This window comes from Cricetulus griseus, chromosome 2 (genome assembly GCF_003668045.3).
Source record: "Cricetulus griseus strain 17A/GY chromosome 2, alternate assembly CriGri-PICRH-1.0, whole genome shotgun sequence".
NCBI classification, from domain to species: domain Eukaryota; kingdom Metazoa; phylum Chordata; class Mammalia; order Rodentia; family Cricetidae; genus Cricetulus; species Cricetulus griseus.
Genome location: NC_048595.1, coordinates 375,037,502 through 375,058,883, shown reverse-complemented (window position 1 = coordinate 375,058,883; position 21,382 = coordinate 375,037,502). Strand labels below are relative to the sequence as shown.

The 21,382-nt window shown below is 49.0% G+C and overlaps 1 protein-coding gene across 1 annotated transcript; it reads left to right on the top strand.

Moving 5' to 3' along the window:
* The first annotated feature begins 79 nt into the window (after window positions 1–79).
* Foxred2 (FAD dependent oxidoreductase domain containing 2) lies at window positions 80–19,714 on the top strand. Its single transcript, XM_027403920.2, has 8 exons — window positions 80–2,950; window positions 5,123–5,374; window positions 6,153–6,422; window positions 6,576–6,742; window positions 9,880–10,045; window positions 11,236–11,477; window positions 12,790–12,960; window positions 16,913–19,714. The coding sequence occupies exons 1-8, from the start codon at window positions 2,451–2,453 to the stop codon at window positions 17,143–17,145; spliced, it is 2,001 nt and encodes a 666-aa protein (XP_027259721.1). The 5' UTR covers window positions 80–2,450; the 3' UTR covers window positions 17,146–19,714.
* The last annotated feature ends 1,668 nt before the right edge of the window (window positions 19,715–21,382 follow it).

Sequence of the window (21,382 nt, the reverse complement as noted above, 5' to 3'; positions counted from 1 at the left end):
CTTCAGGCCACTGTTCAGTGGCTCCATCACTGTTGAAGCATTGTGAAAACTGTATTCCCTGGAGAGGATAAAGGCCTTGAGTGTTTTGTTTCTGAATCCCATGACATGCCCCTTCATACAGTTTGAGGCACCTTATGGAGGGAGATCCTCCACGAGGAGTCCTCTAGCCCTAGCATGACCCAGTTGGTGCCTTGAAGCCTACTGTCTCCAAGAGCCGGGTGTGGTGGGGTAGTGGCCCATCTTGAAGACAGCTTTGTAGTCTGCAAGGTGGCAATTGTAATGGTTTACAAGGTTGGCTTGGGCTGGAGAATGAATGTCAAGTCCGTCTGCACACAGCAATGTGTCACATAACTGCATGTGCTTAAAGGCTGTGTAGACTTCTCTGAGTGCTGTTCTGAACACTTTGGTAATTGCCCGCCCTGGGTAATGGCCCCAAGCCTTCCATAAATGCCTCACCTGCCCCTTCAGAACTGGAATGTGGGTGGAAGCATCTATGTAAATAAACAGGTACAGGGTTGGGATTGCCTTCCTAAAGATGTGGGTTATATCAGCACGATTGAACTTAAGAATCCAGCAAAGGATGCTGGGCTTTATCGTATTGGGAATCAGAGTAAGAGTTTTCCTACTTCATCAGAAGCCCCTGCGGCTCTGCCCTATGGGCAGTAGATAGATAACTAAGAACACTAAGAACACTGTATGTAGCTGATTCTCTGCAGCTTGAAGGCTGGGACCGTGGCCAGCATTTCATTTCCATCGCCAAACCAACTTCCATGTTTAGTTCCCTCTAATGCCCACCCACCCTGCCCACAGCAGCTATGGAATGACATGTTCTGCCTTATTTTGGTTGAGGTACCTTGCCTAGCTAGGATAGCTCCAGACTAAACCACCTATGGGCTGAGGTCTCTACCTACAGTGACCACAAAATAAAGTTTGTGTCTGCCCTTAGGGTGTTCTTCTTGCTTTGGTTCAGTCTGTAAAGAAAATAGCTGCGTTCCTGAGTGTGCTTTCACCAGGACAATCAGAAAGGTGTAAATTTCTAAGGGCAAATGAGGAAAACTTAAACTGGGCAGAGTTCCAAAGCAGCCTCCAGAAGCACTGCTCCCTTTTAATGGAAAGCAACTCCAGCCAAGCAAAGCTGCAGAAGTCTTTCCCAGCTCTGTTCCCTAAGAATCCTCACCCTGTGAGGTAAGTCTCTCTGTTCTTCCTACATACAGTCACACTATCCTAACCCAGGTGAGTAACTCGCCCCAGGAGGCCAGCCTGGATATTCAAATTCTTCCTTTCCATTCTCTGCACCGGGTTTCAATTTGAGGCTTTGGTTTTAGGATTTTAAAGCAGGCCCTCCCACTCCAGGCAATCCACTACCTCAGTTGGGCTTCCAAAGGTGAGCCACCTTGCTGTCTCAAAATCCACTTAGCGGTTGTCTTAGGCAAACGTTGTCACTTCTAAACGTGTATTAACCAGCTACAAAGTGCTGGGAATTGCTTCCCTTGCACACTCCGACAACTGGACGACCAAATCTAGCAAATAATTGGTTCATCTGTCTTGGCCCCCATACTCTTGTCATCGGTCCCATAAGACTTATACAGTAATAAAGGGATATGAATGCCAAGATTTCCTCCAAAAATCTCTCATCTCTGACACGTGGATTAGTACAGATCAAAAGCAGAGGCCCCTTGTCTCATCCCAGACCCGCTGTTCCCCCTGATGCCTCGACCCTCAAAAACAGCTCACATGTGCACGCACTCCTGCCCCGGCCACTCCACCGGTCCCGGCGTGCCGCGCGTGGCGCACGTGACCCCGCCCCCTGCCATTGGCCGGGAGGGGGAGGGGCGTGGCCGCCGTGGCGCGCGCGAGCCAGCCAGCGCTTCCCTCCACTGCAATCTGCGGTGGGAGCATCGCTGGGCCACCGCGGCGGCGTGCGGATCGGGAGCGCAGCCTGGACACTGCGCACGCGCCAGAAGCAGCAGCAAAGGCTGCGGCAGGTGTGCCGGGCATCCTCATGTGATCCAGGGGCGTGGGGCGGGGCCTTAGAGGCCACACCTTCTTCAGCTCCAGCCCCCGCCTCGCCCCAAGTGTAGGGTGAGTGTGCCTCTAAAGGGTCCTACCTGGGGAGGCTCCCCAAAATGTAGGGCTCATCCAGAATGCGTGGAAATTGAGGAAACTGCCTCTCCCCTGGGGTGGAAGTTACCATGACAATAAGGGAGTCTGGCGCCCTGGGAAAGAAGACTATGGAGATGAGTTGTGGGGGTTCAGGATTCCTATGGGCCCTTGATCCCACCTAGAGGGGATGCAGGCGTGATTGATGAGTCCCTAGGTCCCGGTGCTCAATCCTGGCCCAGCCCCAGGCCCCTTAGGCGTGCCCCTGAGGTTTCTGGTTCCTCGGGAAAGCCGGCTGTCACCTGCTGCCAGCCACGAGGTGTGAGGCCTCCCCTCTGCTGTGCTGCAGGATGGGTCCCTTGGGACTGCTGCTGGCCCTAGCCATGCACTTGGCGGTGTGCACCCGTCCGCACCGGGACTACTGCGTGCTGGGCGCGGGTCCCGCGGGCCTGCAGATGGCCGCCCTCCTGCAGCGGGCCGGCAGGGACTACGAGGTGTTCGAACGCGAGTCAGCACCCGGCAGCTTCTTCACACGCTACCCGCGCCACCGCAAGCTCATCAGCATCAACAAGCGGCACACAGGCAAGGCCAACGCCGAGTTCAACCTCCGCCACGACTGGAACTCACTGCTCAGCGACGACCCACGCCTGCTCTTCAGACACTACTCGAAGGCTTACTTCCCAGACGCCAGCGACATGGTGCACTACCTAGGTGACTTCGCAAAGTGCCTGGGGCTCCGCGTGCTATACAACACAAACATCACCCACGTGACTCTGGACAAGGATCCACAAGCCTGGAATGGCCATTACTTCATCCTGACCGACCAGAATGGCCAGGCTTATCAGTGCAGGTAAGAACCCTATTGCTAAAGCTGGGCCTCACCCAGAATCAGGACACCACTGGGGCTCAGTGCTGAGGTTTGGCACAGCCAGCACCTCTTTTTTGTTTGTTTGTTTTTTGTTTTTTGTTTTTTTTCCAAGACAGGGTTTCTCTGTGTAACTTTGGAGCCTATCCTGGCACTCGCTCTGGAGACCAGGCTGGCCTCGAACTCACAGAGATCAGCCTGCCTCTGCCTCCTGAGTACTGGGATTAAAGGCGTGTGCCACCAACGCCCGGCCAGCAGCACCTCTTAAAGTATGTCCTTACAAAGCTGTGGCTGAGTATGTTTGGAAAATTCTAGCAATTTATCCTCTAGCATTTGCCAGGCTTTATTGCCTTCCCCATGATCCTCTGGTACTGCACGTAAAACGTAGCTTGTACCCACAAACCCGAGCAGACAGTTCCAGCCTTTTGACACTGCAATACTACATTGTCATCTTCAAGATTCAAGCTCAAAAACCCATACAGTCAAGTCACAAAACACACAAACATATTTAAGTCTCATGCTTTTTTGTTTGTTTGTTTGTTTTTTAAAGATTTATTTATTTATTTATTATGTACACAGTGTTCTGCCTGCATGTATGTCTCCAGGCCAGATTTCACTACAGATGGTTGTGAGCCACCATGTGGTTGCTGGGAATTGAACTCAGGACCTTTGGAAGATCAGGCAGTGCTCTTAACCACTGAGCCATCTCTCCAGCCCAAGTCTCATGTTTTAAATAAGCTTGCCAGTTATGTTGGGCCACATTCATAGCTATCGTGGGCCCCATGTGGCCAAGAGACCATGGGTTGGACACATCTGATAGTTTCCTAAAATAAGTATCCCCAAAACCCATGCCTAGAAAAGCAGGGTGAAGTATCCAGCTAGCATTAGACACTGGCCAGTAGTATTTCAGAACAGAACAGCAGAAGCCCAATGAACATGGCTTCCAGACACTGATACAACCTTGCCTCGGCTTGGGAGACATTATGTAGGCATCTTAAACTTGTTCAGTCCTCACAAGGGGCCTAGAGAAGATGTTCCCTAATATCTGTTTGGCAGGTGCAGATCTGAGGCTCAGTGATGTTGGTCACCATGCTGTCACACCACTAAGTGTGGGGCTACATTAGGGCTGGGACTTTGCTGATGCCTAAGTCTGTGTTCTTTCTGCTACTCCAGGCTCCCTTGCTGGCTGTCAGCTTTACTCCTGGCTCCAGACAAGTGTATAACTACTGTTCATCTGTTCTTGCAACCCAGAGAAGAGAAATGTCCTGATTGAGACTCTTAAATTTTAGACAATTTCGCTAGGGTGGAAGGGAGAAAAGAACAAGGGTGGGAAAACAAGAGCCTGTTCCCAGTATGTGCCCCTTCAATGGATGAGTTCTACATGGAAACTACCCTGTAGTCAAACCTTTCTGCAGCCAACAAAATCCAAATACCCAGCTGCCACCACTCGGTCATAATCCCCACCAGTGTAAAGAACCAAGCTGAACATGATGACACACATGCCTGTAACCCCAGCATTTGGGAGACTGAGACAGGAGGATTGCCAGATCCAAGGCTATCCTGGGCTACGTATCAAGCTCACATCTCAAAAGCAGGACTTTGGAGTCAGGCCCTTCTGTACTCAGATTGTGGCTGTACTTCTTTGAAGAGTTCTGATGTGCTGCCCCACCAGGCCCAAATGTCTTCTCACCTGTGAAGCAGGCCAGGACACCAGCCAAGGAGTGTACAAGACCAAGTAGATAAGATGATAGGATAAACACGCCAACACAGTGTGGGTAGAAGATGTGTGTGCCTGGCCAGCAAGTCAGGAGAGGAGCTTAAAGCCAGGCTGGAGTGCTTGCCCCCCAGGGGAGCAATGAGAGAACTGGCCTCACTGCTGTATTCAAAGCTAGAGAACATGTTTTTGGTTTATGATAACATCAATGAGCAAACTTATTCCCCAGGTAGGGTACCCTTCTAGTAAAACAATGAAGGACTGTGGCTAGCTTGGAGAGAGGCTCACTGGGATGGGTCAGTAAATGGAAGAGGGAGTAAATGGATAAATATAGGAGTGGACTTGTCTTTGAGGAGCCTAGAATCAGGATGAGGCTGGGAGAACCACACTGAGTGACTGTATAGCTGACGAACTGAGGCATCTTTCTTTGTCCCCACCTGCAGTGTCCTGCTTGTAGCCACTGGTTTGTCAGTCCCCAAACTGGTTGACTTCCCTGGCTCTGAACATGTGGAGGGTTATGAGTCCGTATCTGTGGACCCTGAAGACTTTGTGGGTCAGAATGTGCTGATCCTCGGCCGGGGGAACTCAGCCTTCGAGACAGCAGAAAACATCTTGGGAGTCACAAACTTTGTCCACATGCTGAGCCGCTCCCGGGTTCGGCTCTCCTGGGCCACCCACTATGTTGGAGATGTCAGGTATGCTACATCCCTGCTTGTGTGTTCTGTACTATAAATCCTGTACTAGGCTGTTTCTTGATACTATAAGAAAATGTCTAAGGCAGGGTTCATGATTTCAGGCACTAAGTTCAGCAGTATGTTGCTCTCTCTGACAAGCCTTCACCAGCACCTACCTCATAGCAGATGGTGTCACAGCAGCAGGCACATGTGCCAGAGAGAAAGGCTGAAGAGCAAGATGGGAAGCCAGAGCAAGGGGGGTCCCAGGCTCCCTTCCTCTATAGCAACCCTCTATCTGGAACTAACTGGGGATCCCAACAGAACTGCCCTAATCTCTTTGAGGACATTACCCCAGTGAGCTGCCACTAGGCTTCACCTCTTAAGGATCTATACCACCAAGACCTGGGGAGCAGAGTTGGTATAGTGCTCAACTCCCATGCACTAAAGCCCTGGGTTCAATCCCCAGGTCTACACAAGCAAGGTGTGGTGACACACACATGTAGTCTTAACTCAGCACTCAGGAGGTGGAGGCTGGGGGATCAGAGTTCAAGGTCATCCCTGGCTACTTAGTGAATTTGAGGCCAGTTTGGGCTACATGGGATCTTATCTTTACCAAAAAGAACAAAAGGAGAAGAGAAGAAAAAAGTTTACCACCTCCCAGTGTTACTTCTATGGGGATTAAGCTTCCCTTGGCTTCAAACCCTAGAAAGCCCCAAATGAGGGAGCCTCCCCATCCTCAGTTGCATTTAGACAGCCCTCCTGGGCCTCTTTTCTCTCTTGCCTGCTCATGGGGCCCCAGAGCCATCAACAATGGCCTACTGGACACCTACCAGCTGAAGTCACTAGACGGACTCCTGGAGTCAGACCTGGAATATCTGGCCCTCGTGAAGGACAGCAAGGGCAAGCTCCACATCACCCTCAAATTCCTCCTGGAGGAGAACAACAGCAGCCAGAGTGCAGACTCCATTCCCCTCCCCCAGGATGAAAATGACAACTTTGCCATGCGGGTGGCCTATGACCGTGTCATCCGCTGCCTGGGCTGGAAGTTCGACTTCTCCATTTTCAACCAGTGAGTCCAATTGGGGTAGAGGTAGGGACCCCTCACCAACACCTTCAGACCTCCCTGGGGACTCAGTAGATTTCAGAAGAGCAAGAATCGGGTAGGGTGCCAAGGGCCTCATCCCCAGCAACTCTAATTCCTAACAACCCTCTCCACTGGCAGGTCCCTCAGACTCTCCTCAGGGACTGAGTTCAGCAAGAAGTACCCACTGATCAGAGCTAGCTATGAGTCCAAAGGAAGCCGGGGTCTTTTTATCCTTGGGACTGCTAGCCACTCCGTGGACTACCGAAAATCTGCTGGCGGCTTCATCCATGGATTCCGATACACAGGTGAGCCAGCCTGAAGGACCACTGTCCCAGGGCTCCCTACTTCCGTAAGCATCAAAAGGACGTTTTCATGGTCTGGGAATATGTCTAGAAAAGGCATAGCAGTAAATATCTCTAAGGGTAATCTGTGACGTGCTTAGTCCCATGCAGTTTGAATAGAAGTGTGTTCATGGGGATGGGTGGTCTCACACATCTTAGCCCACTTTCACAGGACTAAGTAAGGTGTGTGGCCCCATGAAGCAGCTCAACTCATACAGCATGCGGGAACACCTCAGTGAAAAGTTCCAATTGATTATGTCACTTCTTTTGGGAAATTTTCAGTACTAAACCTGTTACTCTCCTACTATCTTGATAATGTTTACCTATAAAATATAAAACAAAAAAATATTTTTAAAAAGTAATTTGGAGCTGGGCGGTGGTGGCGCACACCTTTAATCCCAGCACTCTGGAGGCAGAGACAGGTGGATCTCTGTGAGTTCGAGACCAGCCTGGTCTACAAGAGCTAGTTCCAGGACAGCCTCCAAAGCCACAGAGAAACCCTGTCTCGGGAAGAAAAAAAAAAAAAACAAGTAATTTGAGGGCAGAGGACATAGCTCAGTGGCAGAGCACTCATATACAGTGCCTGAGGCCCTGGGTTCGAGTCTCAGTACAATGATGATGAGGAGGAGGATTTGATTTATTGCATGAGAATAATCCCCAACCAGAAACTGATGTATTGTGATGGTAAGGAAATATGGGAAATGAAAATGAAGAAGAGGAATAAATTACCACATGTTAAGTATATTCTAAAGGCTGAGTACACACATCCCTTGTGTGTGTGTGTGTGTGTGTGTGTGTGTGTGTGTGTGTGTGTGTGTGTGTGTGTGTGTGTGTGTCCATGGCATGCATGCAGAGGTCAGAAGATAACTTGCAGGAGTCAGATTTCTCCTTCCACTGTGGATTCTGGGGCTCAAACTCAGTTCTTCAGCTTGCATAACAAATGCTTTTACCCGCTGAGACATCTGGCCAGCGCAGCCTTTGTTTTCTCAGAGGAAACATCTGAGGATCAGAGAGATCTGTGTGCTTGATTTGGTTTCTGGTTTTCAGAGAGCCGCCTTTCCTGCCTTCTCCCCTCTGTGGAGGAAGCAGTGGACTGAAGCAGCTGAGTGAGCTGTTTAGCTATTACCCACATTTTTTCAGGGTCAGGTGCCATCATCTTGGTATGGATTGTGCTGGCAGTGTTTGCTTTGCATTCAGTGGCTGGAGGACCGAGTCTTACAATCCTTCTTACCAGGACTCCAATAGAAAGCTTTCACTCAGGGCCTCACTGTTGTTTTGTGTACCCTCCACCTCCAGCCCAGGATCCACAGTGCTGAGGCCAGAGAAAGAAAGGTGACCTGTAAAAAGTAATGGTAGTAAAGCATTTGTGTTAGGATCTGGGTATGGTAGCCTACGCTACTAGCTTCAAACTCCCAATCCTCCTGCCTCAGCCTCCCTGGTTCTGAGATTACAGATGTGCACTGCCACACCTGGTTTGTGTTTTCTTTTCTTCGTGAAGATGATAAGACAGATACAAAGAATTGTGTGCTAATTGGAGAAATGTTGAAAAAAAACACAAAATAGCACAAAAAAGGACTCTGTAATCACTTATTGGGGGCACACATGTGCCACAACATATGTGCCAAGATCAGAAGCCTATAGGAGTTGGTTTTCTCTCTCTGCCATGTAGTACCTGGGGATTAAACTCAGGCTTGATGGCAGGTGTCTTTACCTGCCAAGCCATCTTGCCAGCCCAGTGGTTTGCTTTGCAACATAAAAAGTAAGAAGTAGTAGCAAATTCAGCGTAGACTTGTGGATCCTCATTCCCTTCTGCACGGGAGACTCCACCTCCAGGTTAGAGCGGGCACTGTAGGGATGACTGAACTGCCTCTGCTGGCTGATGCTTTAGAATGATAGTCCCTGACTCTCCTGGCGGGTGACAACCCTGGATGTCAGCTGTCAACCTGGTCTGCATCTTTGGTGTTAGTGGGGCAGCCTCACAACTCAAGTGATTGCACCTGACATAGCCCGTAGCCTGTGGAGTGGGTACCATGTTGCCTGGCCTTGAGTCCACAACCTCCTGTTTTCCATTTGGTTTGATGACTGGTGTCACCTAAGGTCTAGGTTTTATACTTCCTTACCCTCTCCAGCTGGCAGGGAACACTATATAGTAAGTCCAAGGCCAGCCCTGGAAACTTAGACCCTGTCTCAAAGTAAAAAAGAGTTAAGAATGTAACTTAGTGACAGAGCAATTGTCTGACATGCACAAGGCTCCAGGTTCCTGCCACAGTACCAAAAACAATGGGGAAAATCTCGCCGTTCTCTGAGTCTTGTTCTTTCATGCCTTCTCTTCCACCCCCTGGGAAGTCCCATGCCTCAGCATGCTGTCACCTGCTCTATACAGGTCTTGCCTTCTCGAGGTGCTAAGTTGGGTCTCTATCCCAGGCACCTCCCAGGCTCCTCTAGCTTCAGCTCCTACACCTTGCAAACTCAGCTTGATCACTGTTTCCTCCAGGGAGCTAGAGGCCTAAACATAGGCCCACCATGGCTCCTTTCTTAGGAACACCTAGTTTGTGGCACATCCTCATTGCCTTGGGGTGTTTTATTAACTTTGGAAGAACAAGTGTCTGTGCTGGGCCATTCCACAACAGGGTCAAAAAGCACCAAGTATAAAGAAAACCACCTTGCTGCTGACTTGGGCAACAGTTGCTTTCTAAAAAAAAAAAAATCTCAGAACAAGGCAGGGACAGCTAGCTTTGGGTTGAAAAAGAGAGAAGCAGCCAGAGTGTCCATGGGGCTTTAGATAGAAATGGGAGGTAGAAAGCTCTGTGTCTAGCTTGATGCACCCAGTGTAAAGGATAGCAGTTGGCAGGGAAATTTCCATGTGCAGATGGCCTCAAGCAAGGATAGACCACTCAGACCAAATCCACCCCCATTCGTACTTTGCCTGATACCCAAGAGATGGAATGGAGGAGGGTCCCTGATTGTATGTGGCTATGAAGAAAGAAATTTATCATCTGGCCTTTTACACACAGTTCTCACTGCCACTGTTCCCCAGGCCTGGTCCTCCCTCCAGTGAGCCAAGATAAAATCTTGGCCCTTCCTCCCTCTGGCCATTTCAGTGCGTGCTGTTCACCGGCTCCTGGAGCATCGGCACCATGGCATCGCCTGGCCATCCACAGAGCACCCCATCACACAGCTGACCAGCTCCATCATTCGGCGTGTAAATGAGGCTTCTGGGCTGTACCAGATGTTCAGTGTGCTGGCTGACATCATCCTGTTGAAAGAGTGAGTGACCCTTCCCACTCCATCTCCCCCAACCCCACCTTACCCATATACCCTGCCCCTTGCTTCTGGTACTATTCTGGTGCTGAGTGGCCCAGTTGTTTCTGAAGCAAAGGAGGCCTGCAGAGGCTAAATCTTCCTGGGAGAGAATTCAGTGAGGTAAATACCACAAGGTGTGTTATTGATTTCTTACTAAGTGATTTGGGAAGATAGTTAAGCTCTGTGCTTTCTTGCCTTATCTGCAAAATGAGCATAACTCCCTTGCAGCTTTGAAGGGTGAAGATAAGAGTCCCCTCAGGCAAGGCCATTTTTTTTTTCTGAGACAAGGCCATTTTTTTTTTCTGTAGACCAGGCTGGCCTCTGGCCTGGAACTCACAGAGATCCGCCTGCCTCTGCCTCCAAGTGCTGGGATTAAAGGCGTGAGCCACCAATGCCTGACTCAGGTAGGCACTTTTAAATCAAGTGATTTCTGGCAAATCACAGGACACACAGGGCCTGAGGACACAGTACAGGACAGTACAGGAGAGAGCAAGGAAAGACTTACAGAAGACAGGCAGGTGAGACATAGAGGAAGACCCCTGAGTCAGAAGACACACCCTGATTCAAAGCCCTGACCTCTGAACATGAAGTTCAAGGACACAGGAAGTCCAGGAGCTCAGCACCCCACCTTGCTTCATCCTCAGCACCCGGTCCATGAGTGGCAGAGCTGTCTAGATCAGTGTGCTCTTGGCAGGACCCAATGCTCAGTGAGTGTACCTGGCCTGTCACCCACACTGGCCCAGCAGCCTCCTACACTCAGTCTGCCCTCAATGGAGCCACCAGCCAGCCTTTAAAAGGAGAGTCACACTGTTGTCCTTGCACCCCAACTCCTCACAGACCAATAGCTCCCCTTCTCCATCCACTTAAACCCACAATCACCACTCCCTGCCTCCTTTACTCATGCCCTGTGACCTCCTTGACCCCGTTACTCTTGTCTCTACCTACAGTGGCAAGCTTCTACCCACTTTCCCTCATCCAGAACCTGTCCCAGGTATACCAGAAGGCATACCTGCCACAGTGATATCATAGGGTGAGAGAGAGATTCCTGGTTAGTCCACACCACTGTACCTGTGGAGAGCTAGATGTACCCGCCCACTCCCAGTGCCCCCACATCCCTCCTTTGTCCTGAGTTCCCCCGGGGTTCCCACCCACAGGAATGCTACAGCGTTTGAGTACTTGGAGGAGTTCCCCATGCAGATGCTGGCCCAGCTGGAGACACTCACAGGGAGGACAGCACGCCATGGGCTCTTTGTCATCAACATGGAATATGGCAAAAATTTCTCTGGGCCTGAGAAGGACGTCTTCTATTACGACCGGTCCGTGGCACACATAGAAGATGCCTGGCGTTCTAACTTCCTTCACCCTGTCATCTACTTCTACAGACACCTCCCTACTGGTAAGCTGCCCTCCATCCTCCCTGAGCTCAGTCTCTTCAAAGGGGGCTCTTTTTGAGCCACCTCTGTCTATCTATACAGCAGTCACCACAAGGCCATACATAACTTCTGCAGCTGGCAGAGGGCACCTCAGGGGATCTACATAAGCCATGCATGATCTCTGGGTACCATGTAGAGAAGGGGTGCTGTCATGTTGTGGTGTCTCAAAGTGGGGGGAGGTGCTGCAGCTGAGTATTAAGAAGAATTGATGAGGGCAGGTAAGATGACAGGATGGGTAGAGGCTTTTACCATGGAAGACTAAAGACCTGAGTTCAATCCCTGAAACCCACATAAAGACAGAAAAAGAGAGCTGACTCCACAAAATTATACTCTGACCTCCACACAGGCTCTGTGGCATGTGTACCCATACAAACAATAACAATAATAACCCAGACAAGGACTAAGTAAGCCAGCACAGTACAGAAGTGACAGGCCAAATTCCCAGTTCTGTCCTCACAGCAATGTGTCCTTGGCCATTTTACTTAACCTCTCTGAACTTTGCTCACTGGTCTATAAAATGGGATGGTGATAATTATTTCATACAGGATTGCAGGAGGATATGCAGAGGATATACACAAAACGCCAGCAGCACTAGGGCACAGCCTAGGTACCGTGCCTTTTCATTCAGAGCTTGAAGGGCCCCTGGTTAAAGAGGGTGCTCCAGGCAGGTGCCTTTCACCCAGCACAGGGAGGCTGGGGCAGGTTTGCCACAAACTCCATACCATCCTAGGCTGCATAGTGAGCTCCTGTCTCAGAACTGAGTGTGGTGAGGCATCCCTCTGTAATCCCAGCATTTGGGAAATAGAGGTAAGAGGTCGACCTGGGCTATTTGAGACTCTGTCTCAAAAGAAGAAAGAGGTGGCCCAGCTGAGGATTATTCCCAATGGCAAAGGTAGCTTCAACAGATAGAAGGCAGGGTGTGGGAAGTGCAGATCTGTAGTTGGCCGCCTGAACACTGGCCAGCTAGGATTGGTCTAGGGAGTCTAGTTTCTAGGGATGATCAGATGTTGGTCCAGTGGCCTGTGGGTTGGGCCCTTAGAGGGCAGGGTCCTGTCTACAGCAGTGGGAAGTGAGCCTAGATGAGCCCCATGTAGTCAATGGTTCCCATGCTGCACTCAGAAACCACAGGCAGCAGGCCTGGTTCCTCTTCCTCCTTCTACATGAAGGTGGCTGGTGGCCAAGCTGACCACAGCCTGGCAGAAGCACTTCAGGAAGGCCACCATGAGAGCAGGGAAAGGTGCTGGTATGAAGGGCCTGGCCTCACTCCTCCCACAGAACAAGATATGCGGTTCCGGCCTGCACAGTGGCCCCTGCCTCGGCCCGTGGCTGTCCATCACATAGTGGAGGACTTCCTGACTGACTGGACAGCCCCAGTGGGGCACATCCTGCCACTGAGGCGCTTCCTGGAAAACTGTCTGGACACGGATCTGCGGAGTTTCTATGCAGGTAACCAAGTTCATTCCCGAGAGGGTGGAGTGGATGCCTTAATGTTTGAGTGCCAGTATACGTAGGTTTGAGCCCTAGCACAGGAAAAGGGAAGGGAGGAAAGGGGAATAAAAAGAAGACAGGAGAATATGTAATGAATAGCTAGAGACTATCAAAATTGTACAATCTTTTAAAAGATGCAACTAAAACTAATGGAGATAAAATATTCTTGGAATGAGAAGCTCCGTATAAGGAGCTGGTAGCGCTTTAGACAGAAGTAAAGAGAGAATTGGTGAATTGGAAGGCAGATCTGACAGCTGAATGAGGGACCTAAGGCAAGAACTCCTCTAGAGGAGAAAGTGATAGAAACAAGCCAATATTGTAGCCAGGCATTGGTGGCTCACGCCTTTAATCCCAGCACTGGGGAGGCAGAAGCAGGCGGATCTCTGTGAGTTTGAGGCCAGCCTGGTCTCCAGAGTGACTGCCAGGATAGGCTCCAAAGCTGCACAGAGAAACCCTGTCTCAAAAAACAAAAAACAAAACAAAACAAAAAAAACCAAGCCAATATTGTTATCCTTTTAAACTCCTGGATGTTCCAAATTCAATGCTTTTTCTACTACTGAGAGAGCGTGTCAGACGCCTGTCAAATGTATGACACTATTCATACCAAGTTAAGTTGGAGACTGACTCTAGCCAAGTCAAACAGCATCCTGCTGTATCCTGAGTCTACTTTGAAATGATGGTTTGTGAGCTGATTTGCTACTGCATGACATCCCGGTTCTGATCATCTAAGTATCTTCCTATCTTGGTTAGCCCATAGAGCCAGAGCTGAACCCCTTTGCATTTCTACCAATCTGTGAGCAGCCAACCTTGCTCATCCGCTGACCCCTGAAATGCCTAGAAAAGAGGGCCCTCAGTTCCAAACTGCCTGCCCATTCCCCAAGGCTTCAAGAGTCCACAAAAGTCTAGTGGCATGTTCCCACCCTAAGTCGTGGTCCCCCTGATGCATCCTCCCAGCTTAGTTACAGAAGACCAGCTGCCATTTAACCATTGCACAGCTGCTGGCTCTGTCCTCAGCCTCTGCTAGGAGTCGGTAACACTGGGTCCTACAGAGGGGTAATGTCATCAGAAAGTCATGCTGGCTAAGTGGCCACATGACTGCCCTTGCATCTGTTCTCTTCCCTGGCAAGGCCTCTGTACTGGACATCAGAGGTGAAGCAAGAAAGAATATTGTGGAGCCCTTCTTGGTCATTCCCCCATGTAACCCTCATCTTTCTTTGTATAACACCCCCCTTTTTTTACAAGAGCTAAAAAGAATGAAGAAAGTGAACAGTCTTCCCCAAAGATGTAGAAGACCCCAGTGAATGCCTCAATAGATAGAACCAAATGTGTGGGGTGTGTGTGTTGTGTTTTTCTATATAAATTTAATGTCTGTTTTACATGATATTTATCATTACCACATGGATTTCTTTTTCCATCTCATAAGTTCCAAGATAGAAGGTGCATTTTACCATAGCATTTAGCAACTGCACATAAGACAAGGCCAACCGACAGGGAAACCAGAGCGAGCAGAAGCAGCAGACAAAAGATAGCCACCATGTGCCTTGGCTATCCCTTTAAACCTTTACCATGCCACCTTGACATCACCTTTGACCACACCCTGATGGGCGTGGTCAGACACACATGTACCCAGCCCTTAAGAGGCATGGTTAGGGTGTCTCCCTACATAGAACTGTCACCTTTTCACTTAGAGGAACTATGTTATGGCTTCCCTTTGCAGAGTCTAATTGCTGCATCTCTGTTCTTAAGTTTTGAAGCCATTATTAAACAAGATAAAATAAGGTGTCCTAGTTTGCTTTCATTGCTCTGATAAAACACCACGACCAAAAGCAGAGTGGGAGGAAAATGTTTGTTTTGCTCACACTTCCAAATTACAATCCATCATGAATGGAGGGCAGGAACCTGGAGGCAGAAACTGAAGCAGAGGCCATGAAGAAACACCCTTACTGGCTTGTGCTCCCCATAGCTTACTCACACACTCACACAGCTTTCTATGCAACCCAGGACCACCTGCCCAGGGATGCACCACCCACCCTTCAATTCAGCCAGCATGGTGGTACATGCTTTTTATCCTAGCATTGGGGCAGCAGAGGCAGGCACATCTTGAGTTTGAGGCCAGCCTGGTCTACATACTGAGTTCCAGGACACCAGGGATGTGTAAAGAGACCCTGTTTTTTTTTTTTTTAAGTTCCCTCCTCCCAGATGACCCTACCCAATGTCAAGTTGACAAAAAGACTAACCAGCACATAAAGGTTACCTGACGGGTATATTATGATATTGTGATTGTTCTGTTGATGGAAATGGCTACTAAGTGTGGGTAGCATATAGTAAGTAGCATATACAATATGATAACCAACATGGCTACTAAGAAACTAGCAGGTGGAAAGTATATACAAAAGTGGTACCTGGATGCAGGTGTGACTCCCATCCCTGTTAACCACATGACTACCAAGTAACTCATGTGTGGTTTGTGTATAGGTTGTGGCTACCTAGACTAAGAAATGATTCCCAGCCTGTAAATCAAGATGGTTACAAAGTAACTATGGATGGCTACAGGATTCCCATCCTGAGTGGGCTGAAACAGAAAGGCTCTAGATTTCATCAAACTACTAGACACACAGGTTAAGGCATGACCAGTTTATTTCTCAAATTTCAGTCCAGTTGTCAGTTGACTGTGGTGAATGACTGAAACCACTGGGGGAAAGAAACCAGAAGGCATGATCACCCAACTTAGCTGAAGGCTTTTTCCCACCACCTGACTCTCACTCCCTACAAGGAACTGCCTCTAGCTTTTGGTTCCTCCTGGTGACTTCACTTTGCTCATGGATTCTTTTAGTTTTTTTCTTCAGATTTCAAAAATAATACATACCCATAGCTATTTTGTCCCTGATCAAATTTAACGTGTGCATCAGTTTTCTGCTGTGGTACAAATAAGATTTGCCCATTTTGTCTTTTTCTTCCCACAATTGGGAAGAGACCTTTACGTGTGTGTGTGTGTGTGTGTGTGTGTGTGTGTGTGTGTGTGTGTGTGTGTGTACACGACAGTGTGTGTATATACAACATCTCTCAAGAGTTGATTCTCTCCTTCCACCATGTGGGTTCCAGTATTCAAACTCAGGTTGTCAGCCTCAGCAGCAAACACCTGTACTATTGAGCTGTCCTACCAGCCCATGAAAAGGACTTTGTGTGTCAGATTTGTAGCTCAGATGTTGTTACAGGCAGTGCTGAGCTAAAATGTAGGGCTGACTGTTGTGTTCCCTCCAACAAAGGCCAGCTTCCAGAAGAACAGCTGGGGGTCAGTTCTGGAGAGAGATGGCTCCTGGCCTCTGGTTCCATGCAAAGCTCTGGGACCCATCATTTCTGTGGTTTGCTTCATTTTGGAATCCTGACCCATGACCTCATCAGGTCATGTGTGAGACACCAGGAAAGGCAGCTGTCTGAGGGTTTCTATTGCTGTGAAGAGACACAATGACCACGGCAACTCTTATGAAGGAAAGCATTTAATGGAGACTTGTTTACAGTTTAGAGGGTTAGTCAGTTATTGTCATAGCAGGAAACAAGGTGGCACTCGGGCAGACATGGTGCTGAAGAAGGAGCTGAGAGTTCTACATCTGGATCCTCTGGCAACAGGAAGTGAACTGAGTGTCACACTGAACATAGCCTGAACAAAAGAGACCTCCAAGCCCACCCCAACAGTGATACACTTCCTCTAACAAAGCCACACCTCCTAATGGTACCACTCTCTATGAGCTTATGGTAGCCAATTACATTCAAACGCCCACAGCAGCTTAGGTTGGGAGGCTGGGAGGGACTGTAGGGCCCCCGATGAGAACTGCCCCTAGATCCCCAGCGCTGCCCACTCCTCCATGCTTCTCTCCCCTCCTGACCTGACACCTTTTTTGCCTTTGTATAGAGTCCTGTTTCCTGTTCACCCTCACACGCCAGAGGTTGCCCCCCTTTTGCCAGCAGGGGTACCTGAAGATGCAGGGAGTTTCAAGCACCAAGAGCCTTCGGCAACACGGTGTGGAAAGCAGGCTCCTGCAGGACTACACAACCATGGAGGACAGCAACTTGTGGCTTGGTGACCAACCCTCAGCTCCAGGGCCCCTGACTCAGTCCCTTGACAGCAACAAGGAGGAACTCTGAGCATCCTCTCCTGGACTATGGAGGCTGGTGCCTCCCCAGGGCCCTTAACCCAGGCTCTCTCCCAACTTTCAAGCTGCTCAGGACCATCATAGATGTAACAGACAACAGGACAGCCTATAGAGTGCTGAAGGCTGGGACACAGTCAGTCATGTGGTGGTGTCCCTTATGCTGGCCCCCTGAGTGTTAGATGCAAGGTTAAGAGGAGGGAGGGTACCTTCAGGTATGAGATGCCTTCCACAGCCAGCTTGTATCCAACTTGGACTATCACTAAGCACCACGCTGGTTTGGTGTGTCTGCTGCTAGGACCACTCTCCTTTCCCTTCTGGTTCACTCTGCAGATGGGCTTGGATCTGCCTGGGGAACAGCTTGCAGCTGAAACCCCCTCATTTCCATAGAGGGCATGTTAGAATGAAAGCTTGAGATCTTCACCTATGGGGTAGACAGTTGGGATCTCTGCTCCCCAGTACAGCTGTGGACCCCAACTCAGAAGCATCAACCATCTCTTAGGGTTCTATTCCAGGAGGGCCTACCCCATGCTCTCTCTTTCCACACTGGCTGTCCCCTCCCTGGCACTGGCTCTCCCAGTCACGGGCTGAGAGTACTGGTATAGGACAGGGACAGCAAATCTCTGCAAGGCTATCTGCCCAGCTAGCTTCTCAGGAGCAGGGTACCTCAGAGCTATCCTGTCCCCAAGATCACACTCCCCAGGGATCAGCAGCCTCTGTGTCCTTCTCCCATATTGCTGTCTGGCATCCTGAGCTTCATCTTTGAGACCTGCCTGGGCAGGTTTAAGGTGTTGCTGTGCATGCTGCCTTGGGCATGGAAATTTTGACACTTGCCGGCTCCTGGCTGCCTTGATGTTCCTCTCCTCTCCCTTGCCTTTCCTCACCCGAGTCCCCCTTCAGCCAATAGATTAGTCTCACTGATGAATAAGCCATGAGGAAGGCATGGCCCACAAAGGCAGCATGATGATCATGTGATTTCCCATTAGCCCCAGAGTGCAGGTACTGTTTCTCACCAGCCTTCTCTCATTCTTCATGGAGGCCACTCAGATGTCCAGGGACATGTCGACCCAAAGCCCCTCCTGAGAGTCTTGCCTGGGTCCAAGCCCTCAGCCACCTGATCTGCCTGCAGCCACCTTCCTCTCCAGTGCTTGCCAGATTCTAACAGGGCAATCCAACAACCTCATGTCACCAGGAGGGACTATGTACCCCCGTACCTACTTGGGGAAGTTTACAAAGGCCCAAACCTAACTGAATCATCTCCCTAAGCCGGGATGTCAAACTCACCGTATTTCACCCAGGTTGACTGGCAAGCCAAACTGGGACCCTGCCATCTTACCCTCTTTTCCAAAGCATTTTTAAATGAGTCTTTGAGTTAATGCCACCCCATGAAATCAAATCCTGTTCCTCACATCTCGCTCTCCACTCACTGAGGCTGGCTGAGCCACTTTTTCAGTGCCTTAGCAAGTAGCTGGCTGACACCCTTGTATATGACATCTGCTGCTTCCTGTCATTACCAGATCGTTGATTCCGTCAAATATCAGGCAACCTTATTTGTTTTCAACACGGAGGATTCTGTTCTTGTTCAGTTGACTAGAGATGGCTTCTACTTTTTTCCCTGATAGGGTTTTACCGTGTCCTGGCCTGGCCTAGTACACATTACAAAGCCCACCCTGCTCCTGGACTCATGGTAATTATCTTGCCTCAGCCTTCCAAGTGTTGGGATCGCAAGCTTGAGCCACATAAACTTTTTTAAGGTTTAGTCTTAGTTATGTGAACTTGTTTGTGTCTGTGTGTGGTATGTACATAAGTGCAGGAGCTCAGAGGCAGAAGAGGGTGTCAGAGCCTGGTAAGGCTGGAGTTAGAGGAGGTTGTGAGCCCCCATACATGGAGGCTGAGAACTGAGCTCAAGTCCTAGAGAAGAACAGTGAGTGCTGAGCCAATTCCTCCGGGACCATTTTAAAGAAAATATTAAAAATAAGGCAAGCTGGATGTGGTACACGCCAATATCCCAGCACTAGGGTGGTCAAGGCAGGAAAATTGAGGTTCAAGGCCAGCCTGGGCTTCATGGAGAGAGTTCCAGAATAATATGGGCAACTAAACAAGATCCTGTCTCAAAACAGAAATTTTAAAAAAGCAAAAATAGGCTGGGTGTGGTGGCACATGCCTTTAAAGCACTCCCAAGGCATAGGCTGGAAAATCACTTGTGAGTAAATTCAAAGCCAGTCTGGTTGACCCAGCAAGTGCCAGGCCAGCTAGAGCTACATAATGAGAACCTGCCCCCCAAAATAAATAAATAAATAAATAAATAAATAAATAAATAAATAAAAATTTTTGAAAGGCATGAGCAAAAATAATTATGGTGAAGGGACTGATTGAAATAGGTGAGTTATACTAAGTAACTTTTCGTGATCTTCTCTTAAATGGTGTAGGAAAAGGCGGATGCTTGTGCCTGCACAGGTGACACCAGGTGAGACAGAGCAGCAGCTGCAGCTGTGACAGTAGGAAACCACAAGTCGTCAGCGGTGGCTCTGCTGGGGCTGTGAGACAAGGTTCTTTCTCCCTCTTGTGATCAAATTTGTGATTATTTTTCAAATGTGACTATATGCTACTGAAGTAAAAATCATATATTTTTAAAACAGTTTCTGCTCTTAAATTTTGGGATTGCTGGGAAGGGGTGGGAATGGGAGCCCTTGCAAGAGGCTGTGCTCTGCTATGATGGTCCAAGTGGTGACTGGAGTGAGTTACCTCGCTGGAATCATTAGAGGGAAGGAGCACTAGGCATCAGGAAGTAAGCATACTCAGAGGCCGAGTAAGGGAGATGAACCTATAGCCCTAGCCCCTGGGAAGTAGGAGGTAGAGACAGGAGGAGCAGAAGTTCAAGGTCACCCTGAGATACACAAGACCTTGTCTTTAAGAAAGAAGAAACACCACATCTTTCATCCTAGTCTAGGAGGCACGGTCTGAAGCAAGTGGGTATCTGTGAGTTCAAGGCTTAACAAGCTACATAGTGAGAACCTGTCTCAAAATAAATAAACAAAATAAATAAATAAGGTTGTCCAGGCTAAAGGAAGTGAGCAGTTAAGTCATGCATCCCTCACATGGAGTCTCTGAACTGATGACTGAACACAGCATGGCCATCTTTGGAAACATCTTCTCCCAAATAAATTATAGGAAATCAGAGACAAAATTCCTCCTCTGAGAGAGACTCCCCAAAATTGATGCCCAATGCCTTGGATAGGCCCCGATTACTTCTGACTGACAAAAGTGGTTGTTGTGGAAATGTATTTAGCCAATAGCTTTTGGGGTACCAGCCCTTTGAGACATGGTCCAAGGTGCTACCTGTGGACTGATAGTGGAGAGAAGCATGCTCGCTTTCTTGTGTGGTGGTTGAGGATCTGATAGCAGCTTCCAGCGTCCCTGGGTAGAAGACCATGGTGACTCTCTACCTTATTGTCATTAGTGAGTGTTCCCCAAATAAATATTTGATATCCCTTTATTTTGGGCCCTTGTGGACTCTCATATCATTTGTTCACAAGTGGAGGTGTCCCTGAAGTCTGCCTGGAAACCAGTGAGCCAAAAAGTGAACCTGTGGCTGGGGATGTAGATCTCTGTCTATAATGCACAAAGCCCTGGATTTGTGCTAATCCAGTATGGAACACACAACTGAAACCCCAGTTCTTTCAGGAGGCAGAAGCAGGAGGATCAGAAAGTCAAGGTCAAACCAGGCTACGTTGCTAGTTTGAAGCTAACCTGGGATACATTACATGATTTTTTTTTTTTTTTGGTTTTTTTTCGAGACTGGGTTTCACTGTGGCTTTGGAGGCTGTCCTGGAACTAGCTCTTGTAGACCAGGCTGGTCTCAAACTCACAAAGATCCGCCTGCCTCTGCCTCTGCCTCCCAAGGGCTGGGATTAAATGCCTGGCACTACATGATATTTTTTTAAAAGCCCACATAAACTCAGTAAAACCCTATAATCCCACACTCAGGAGTTGAAGGGAGGAGGATCAGTAGTTCAAGGCCAACCTCAGCCACATCTGAGTTTGAAGCCACCCTGAACTATGTAAGACCTACCTCAAACCACATACATAAGAAACCATGTGGCCCAGAACTGACACCTGCCTGAAACCACAGGTGACCTTAAACATGGACCATAGGGAAACCAGGTAACACCTGCATTCATAATTAAGTCCAAGTCACTAATAATGCACTGGTGTCACATTAAGGAAAGAAA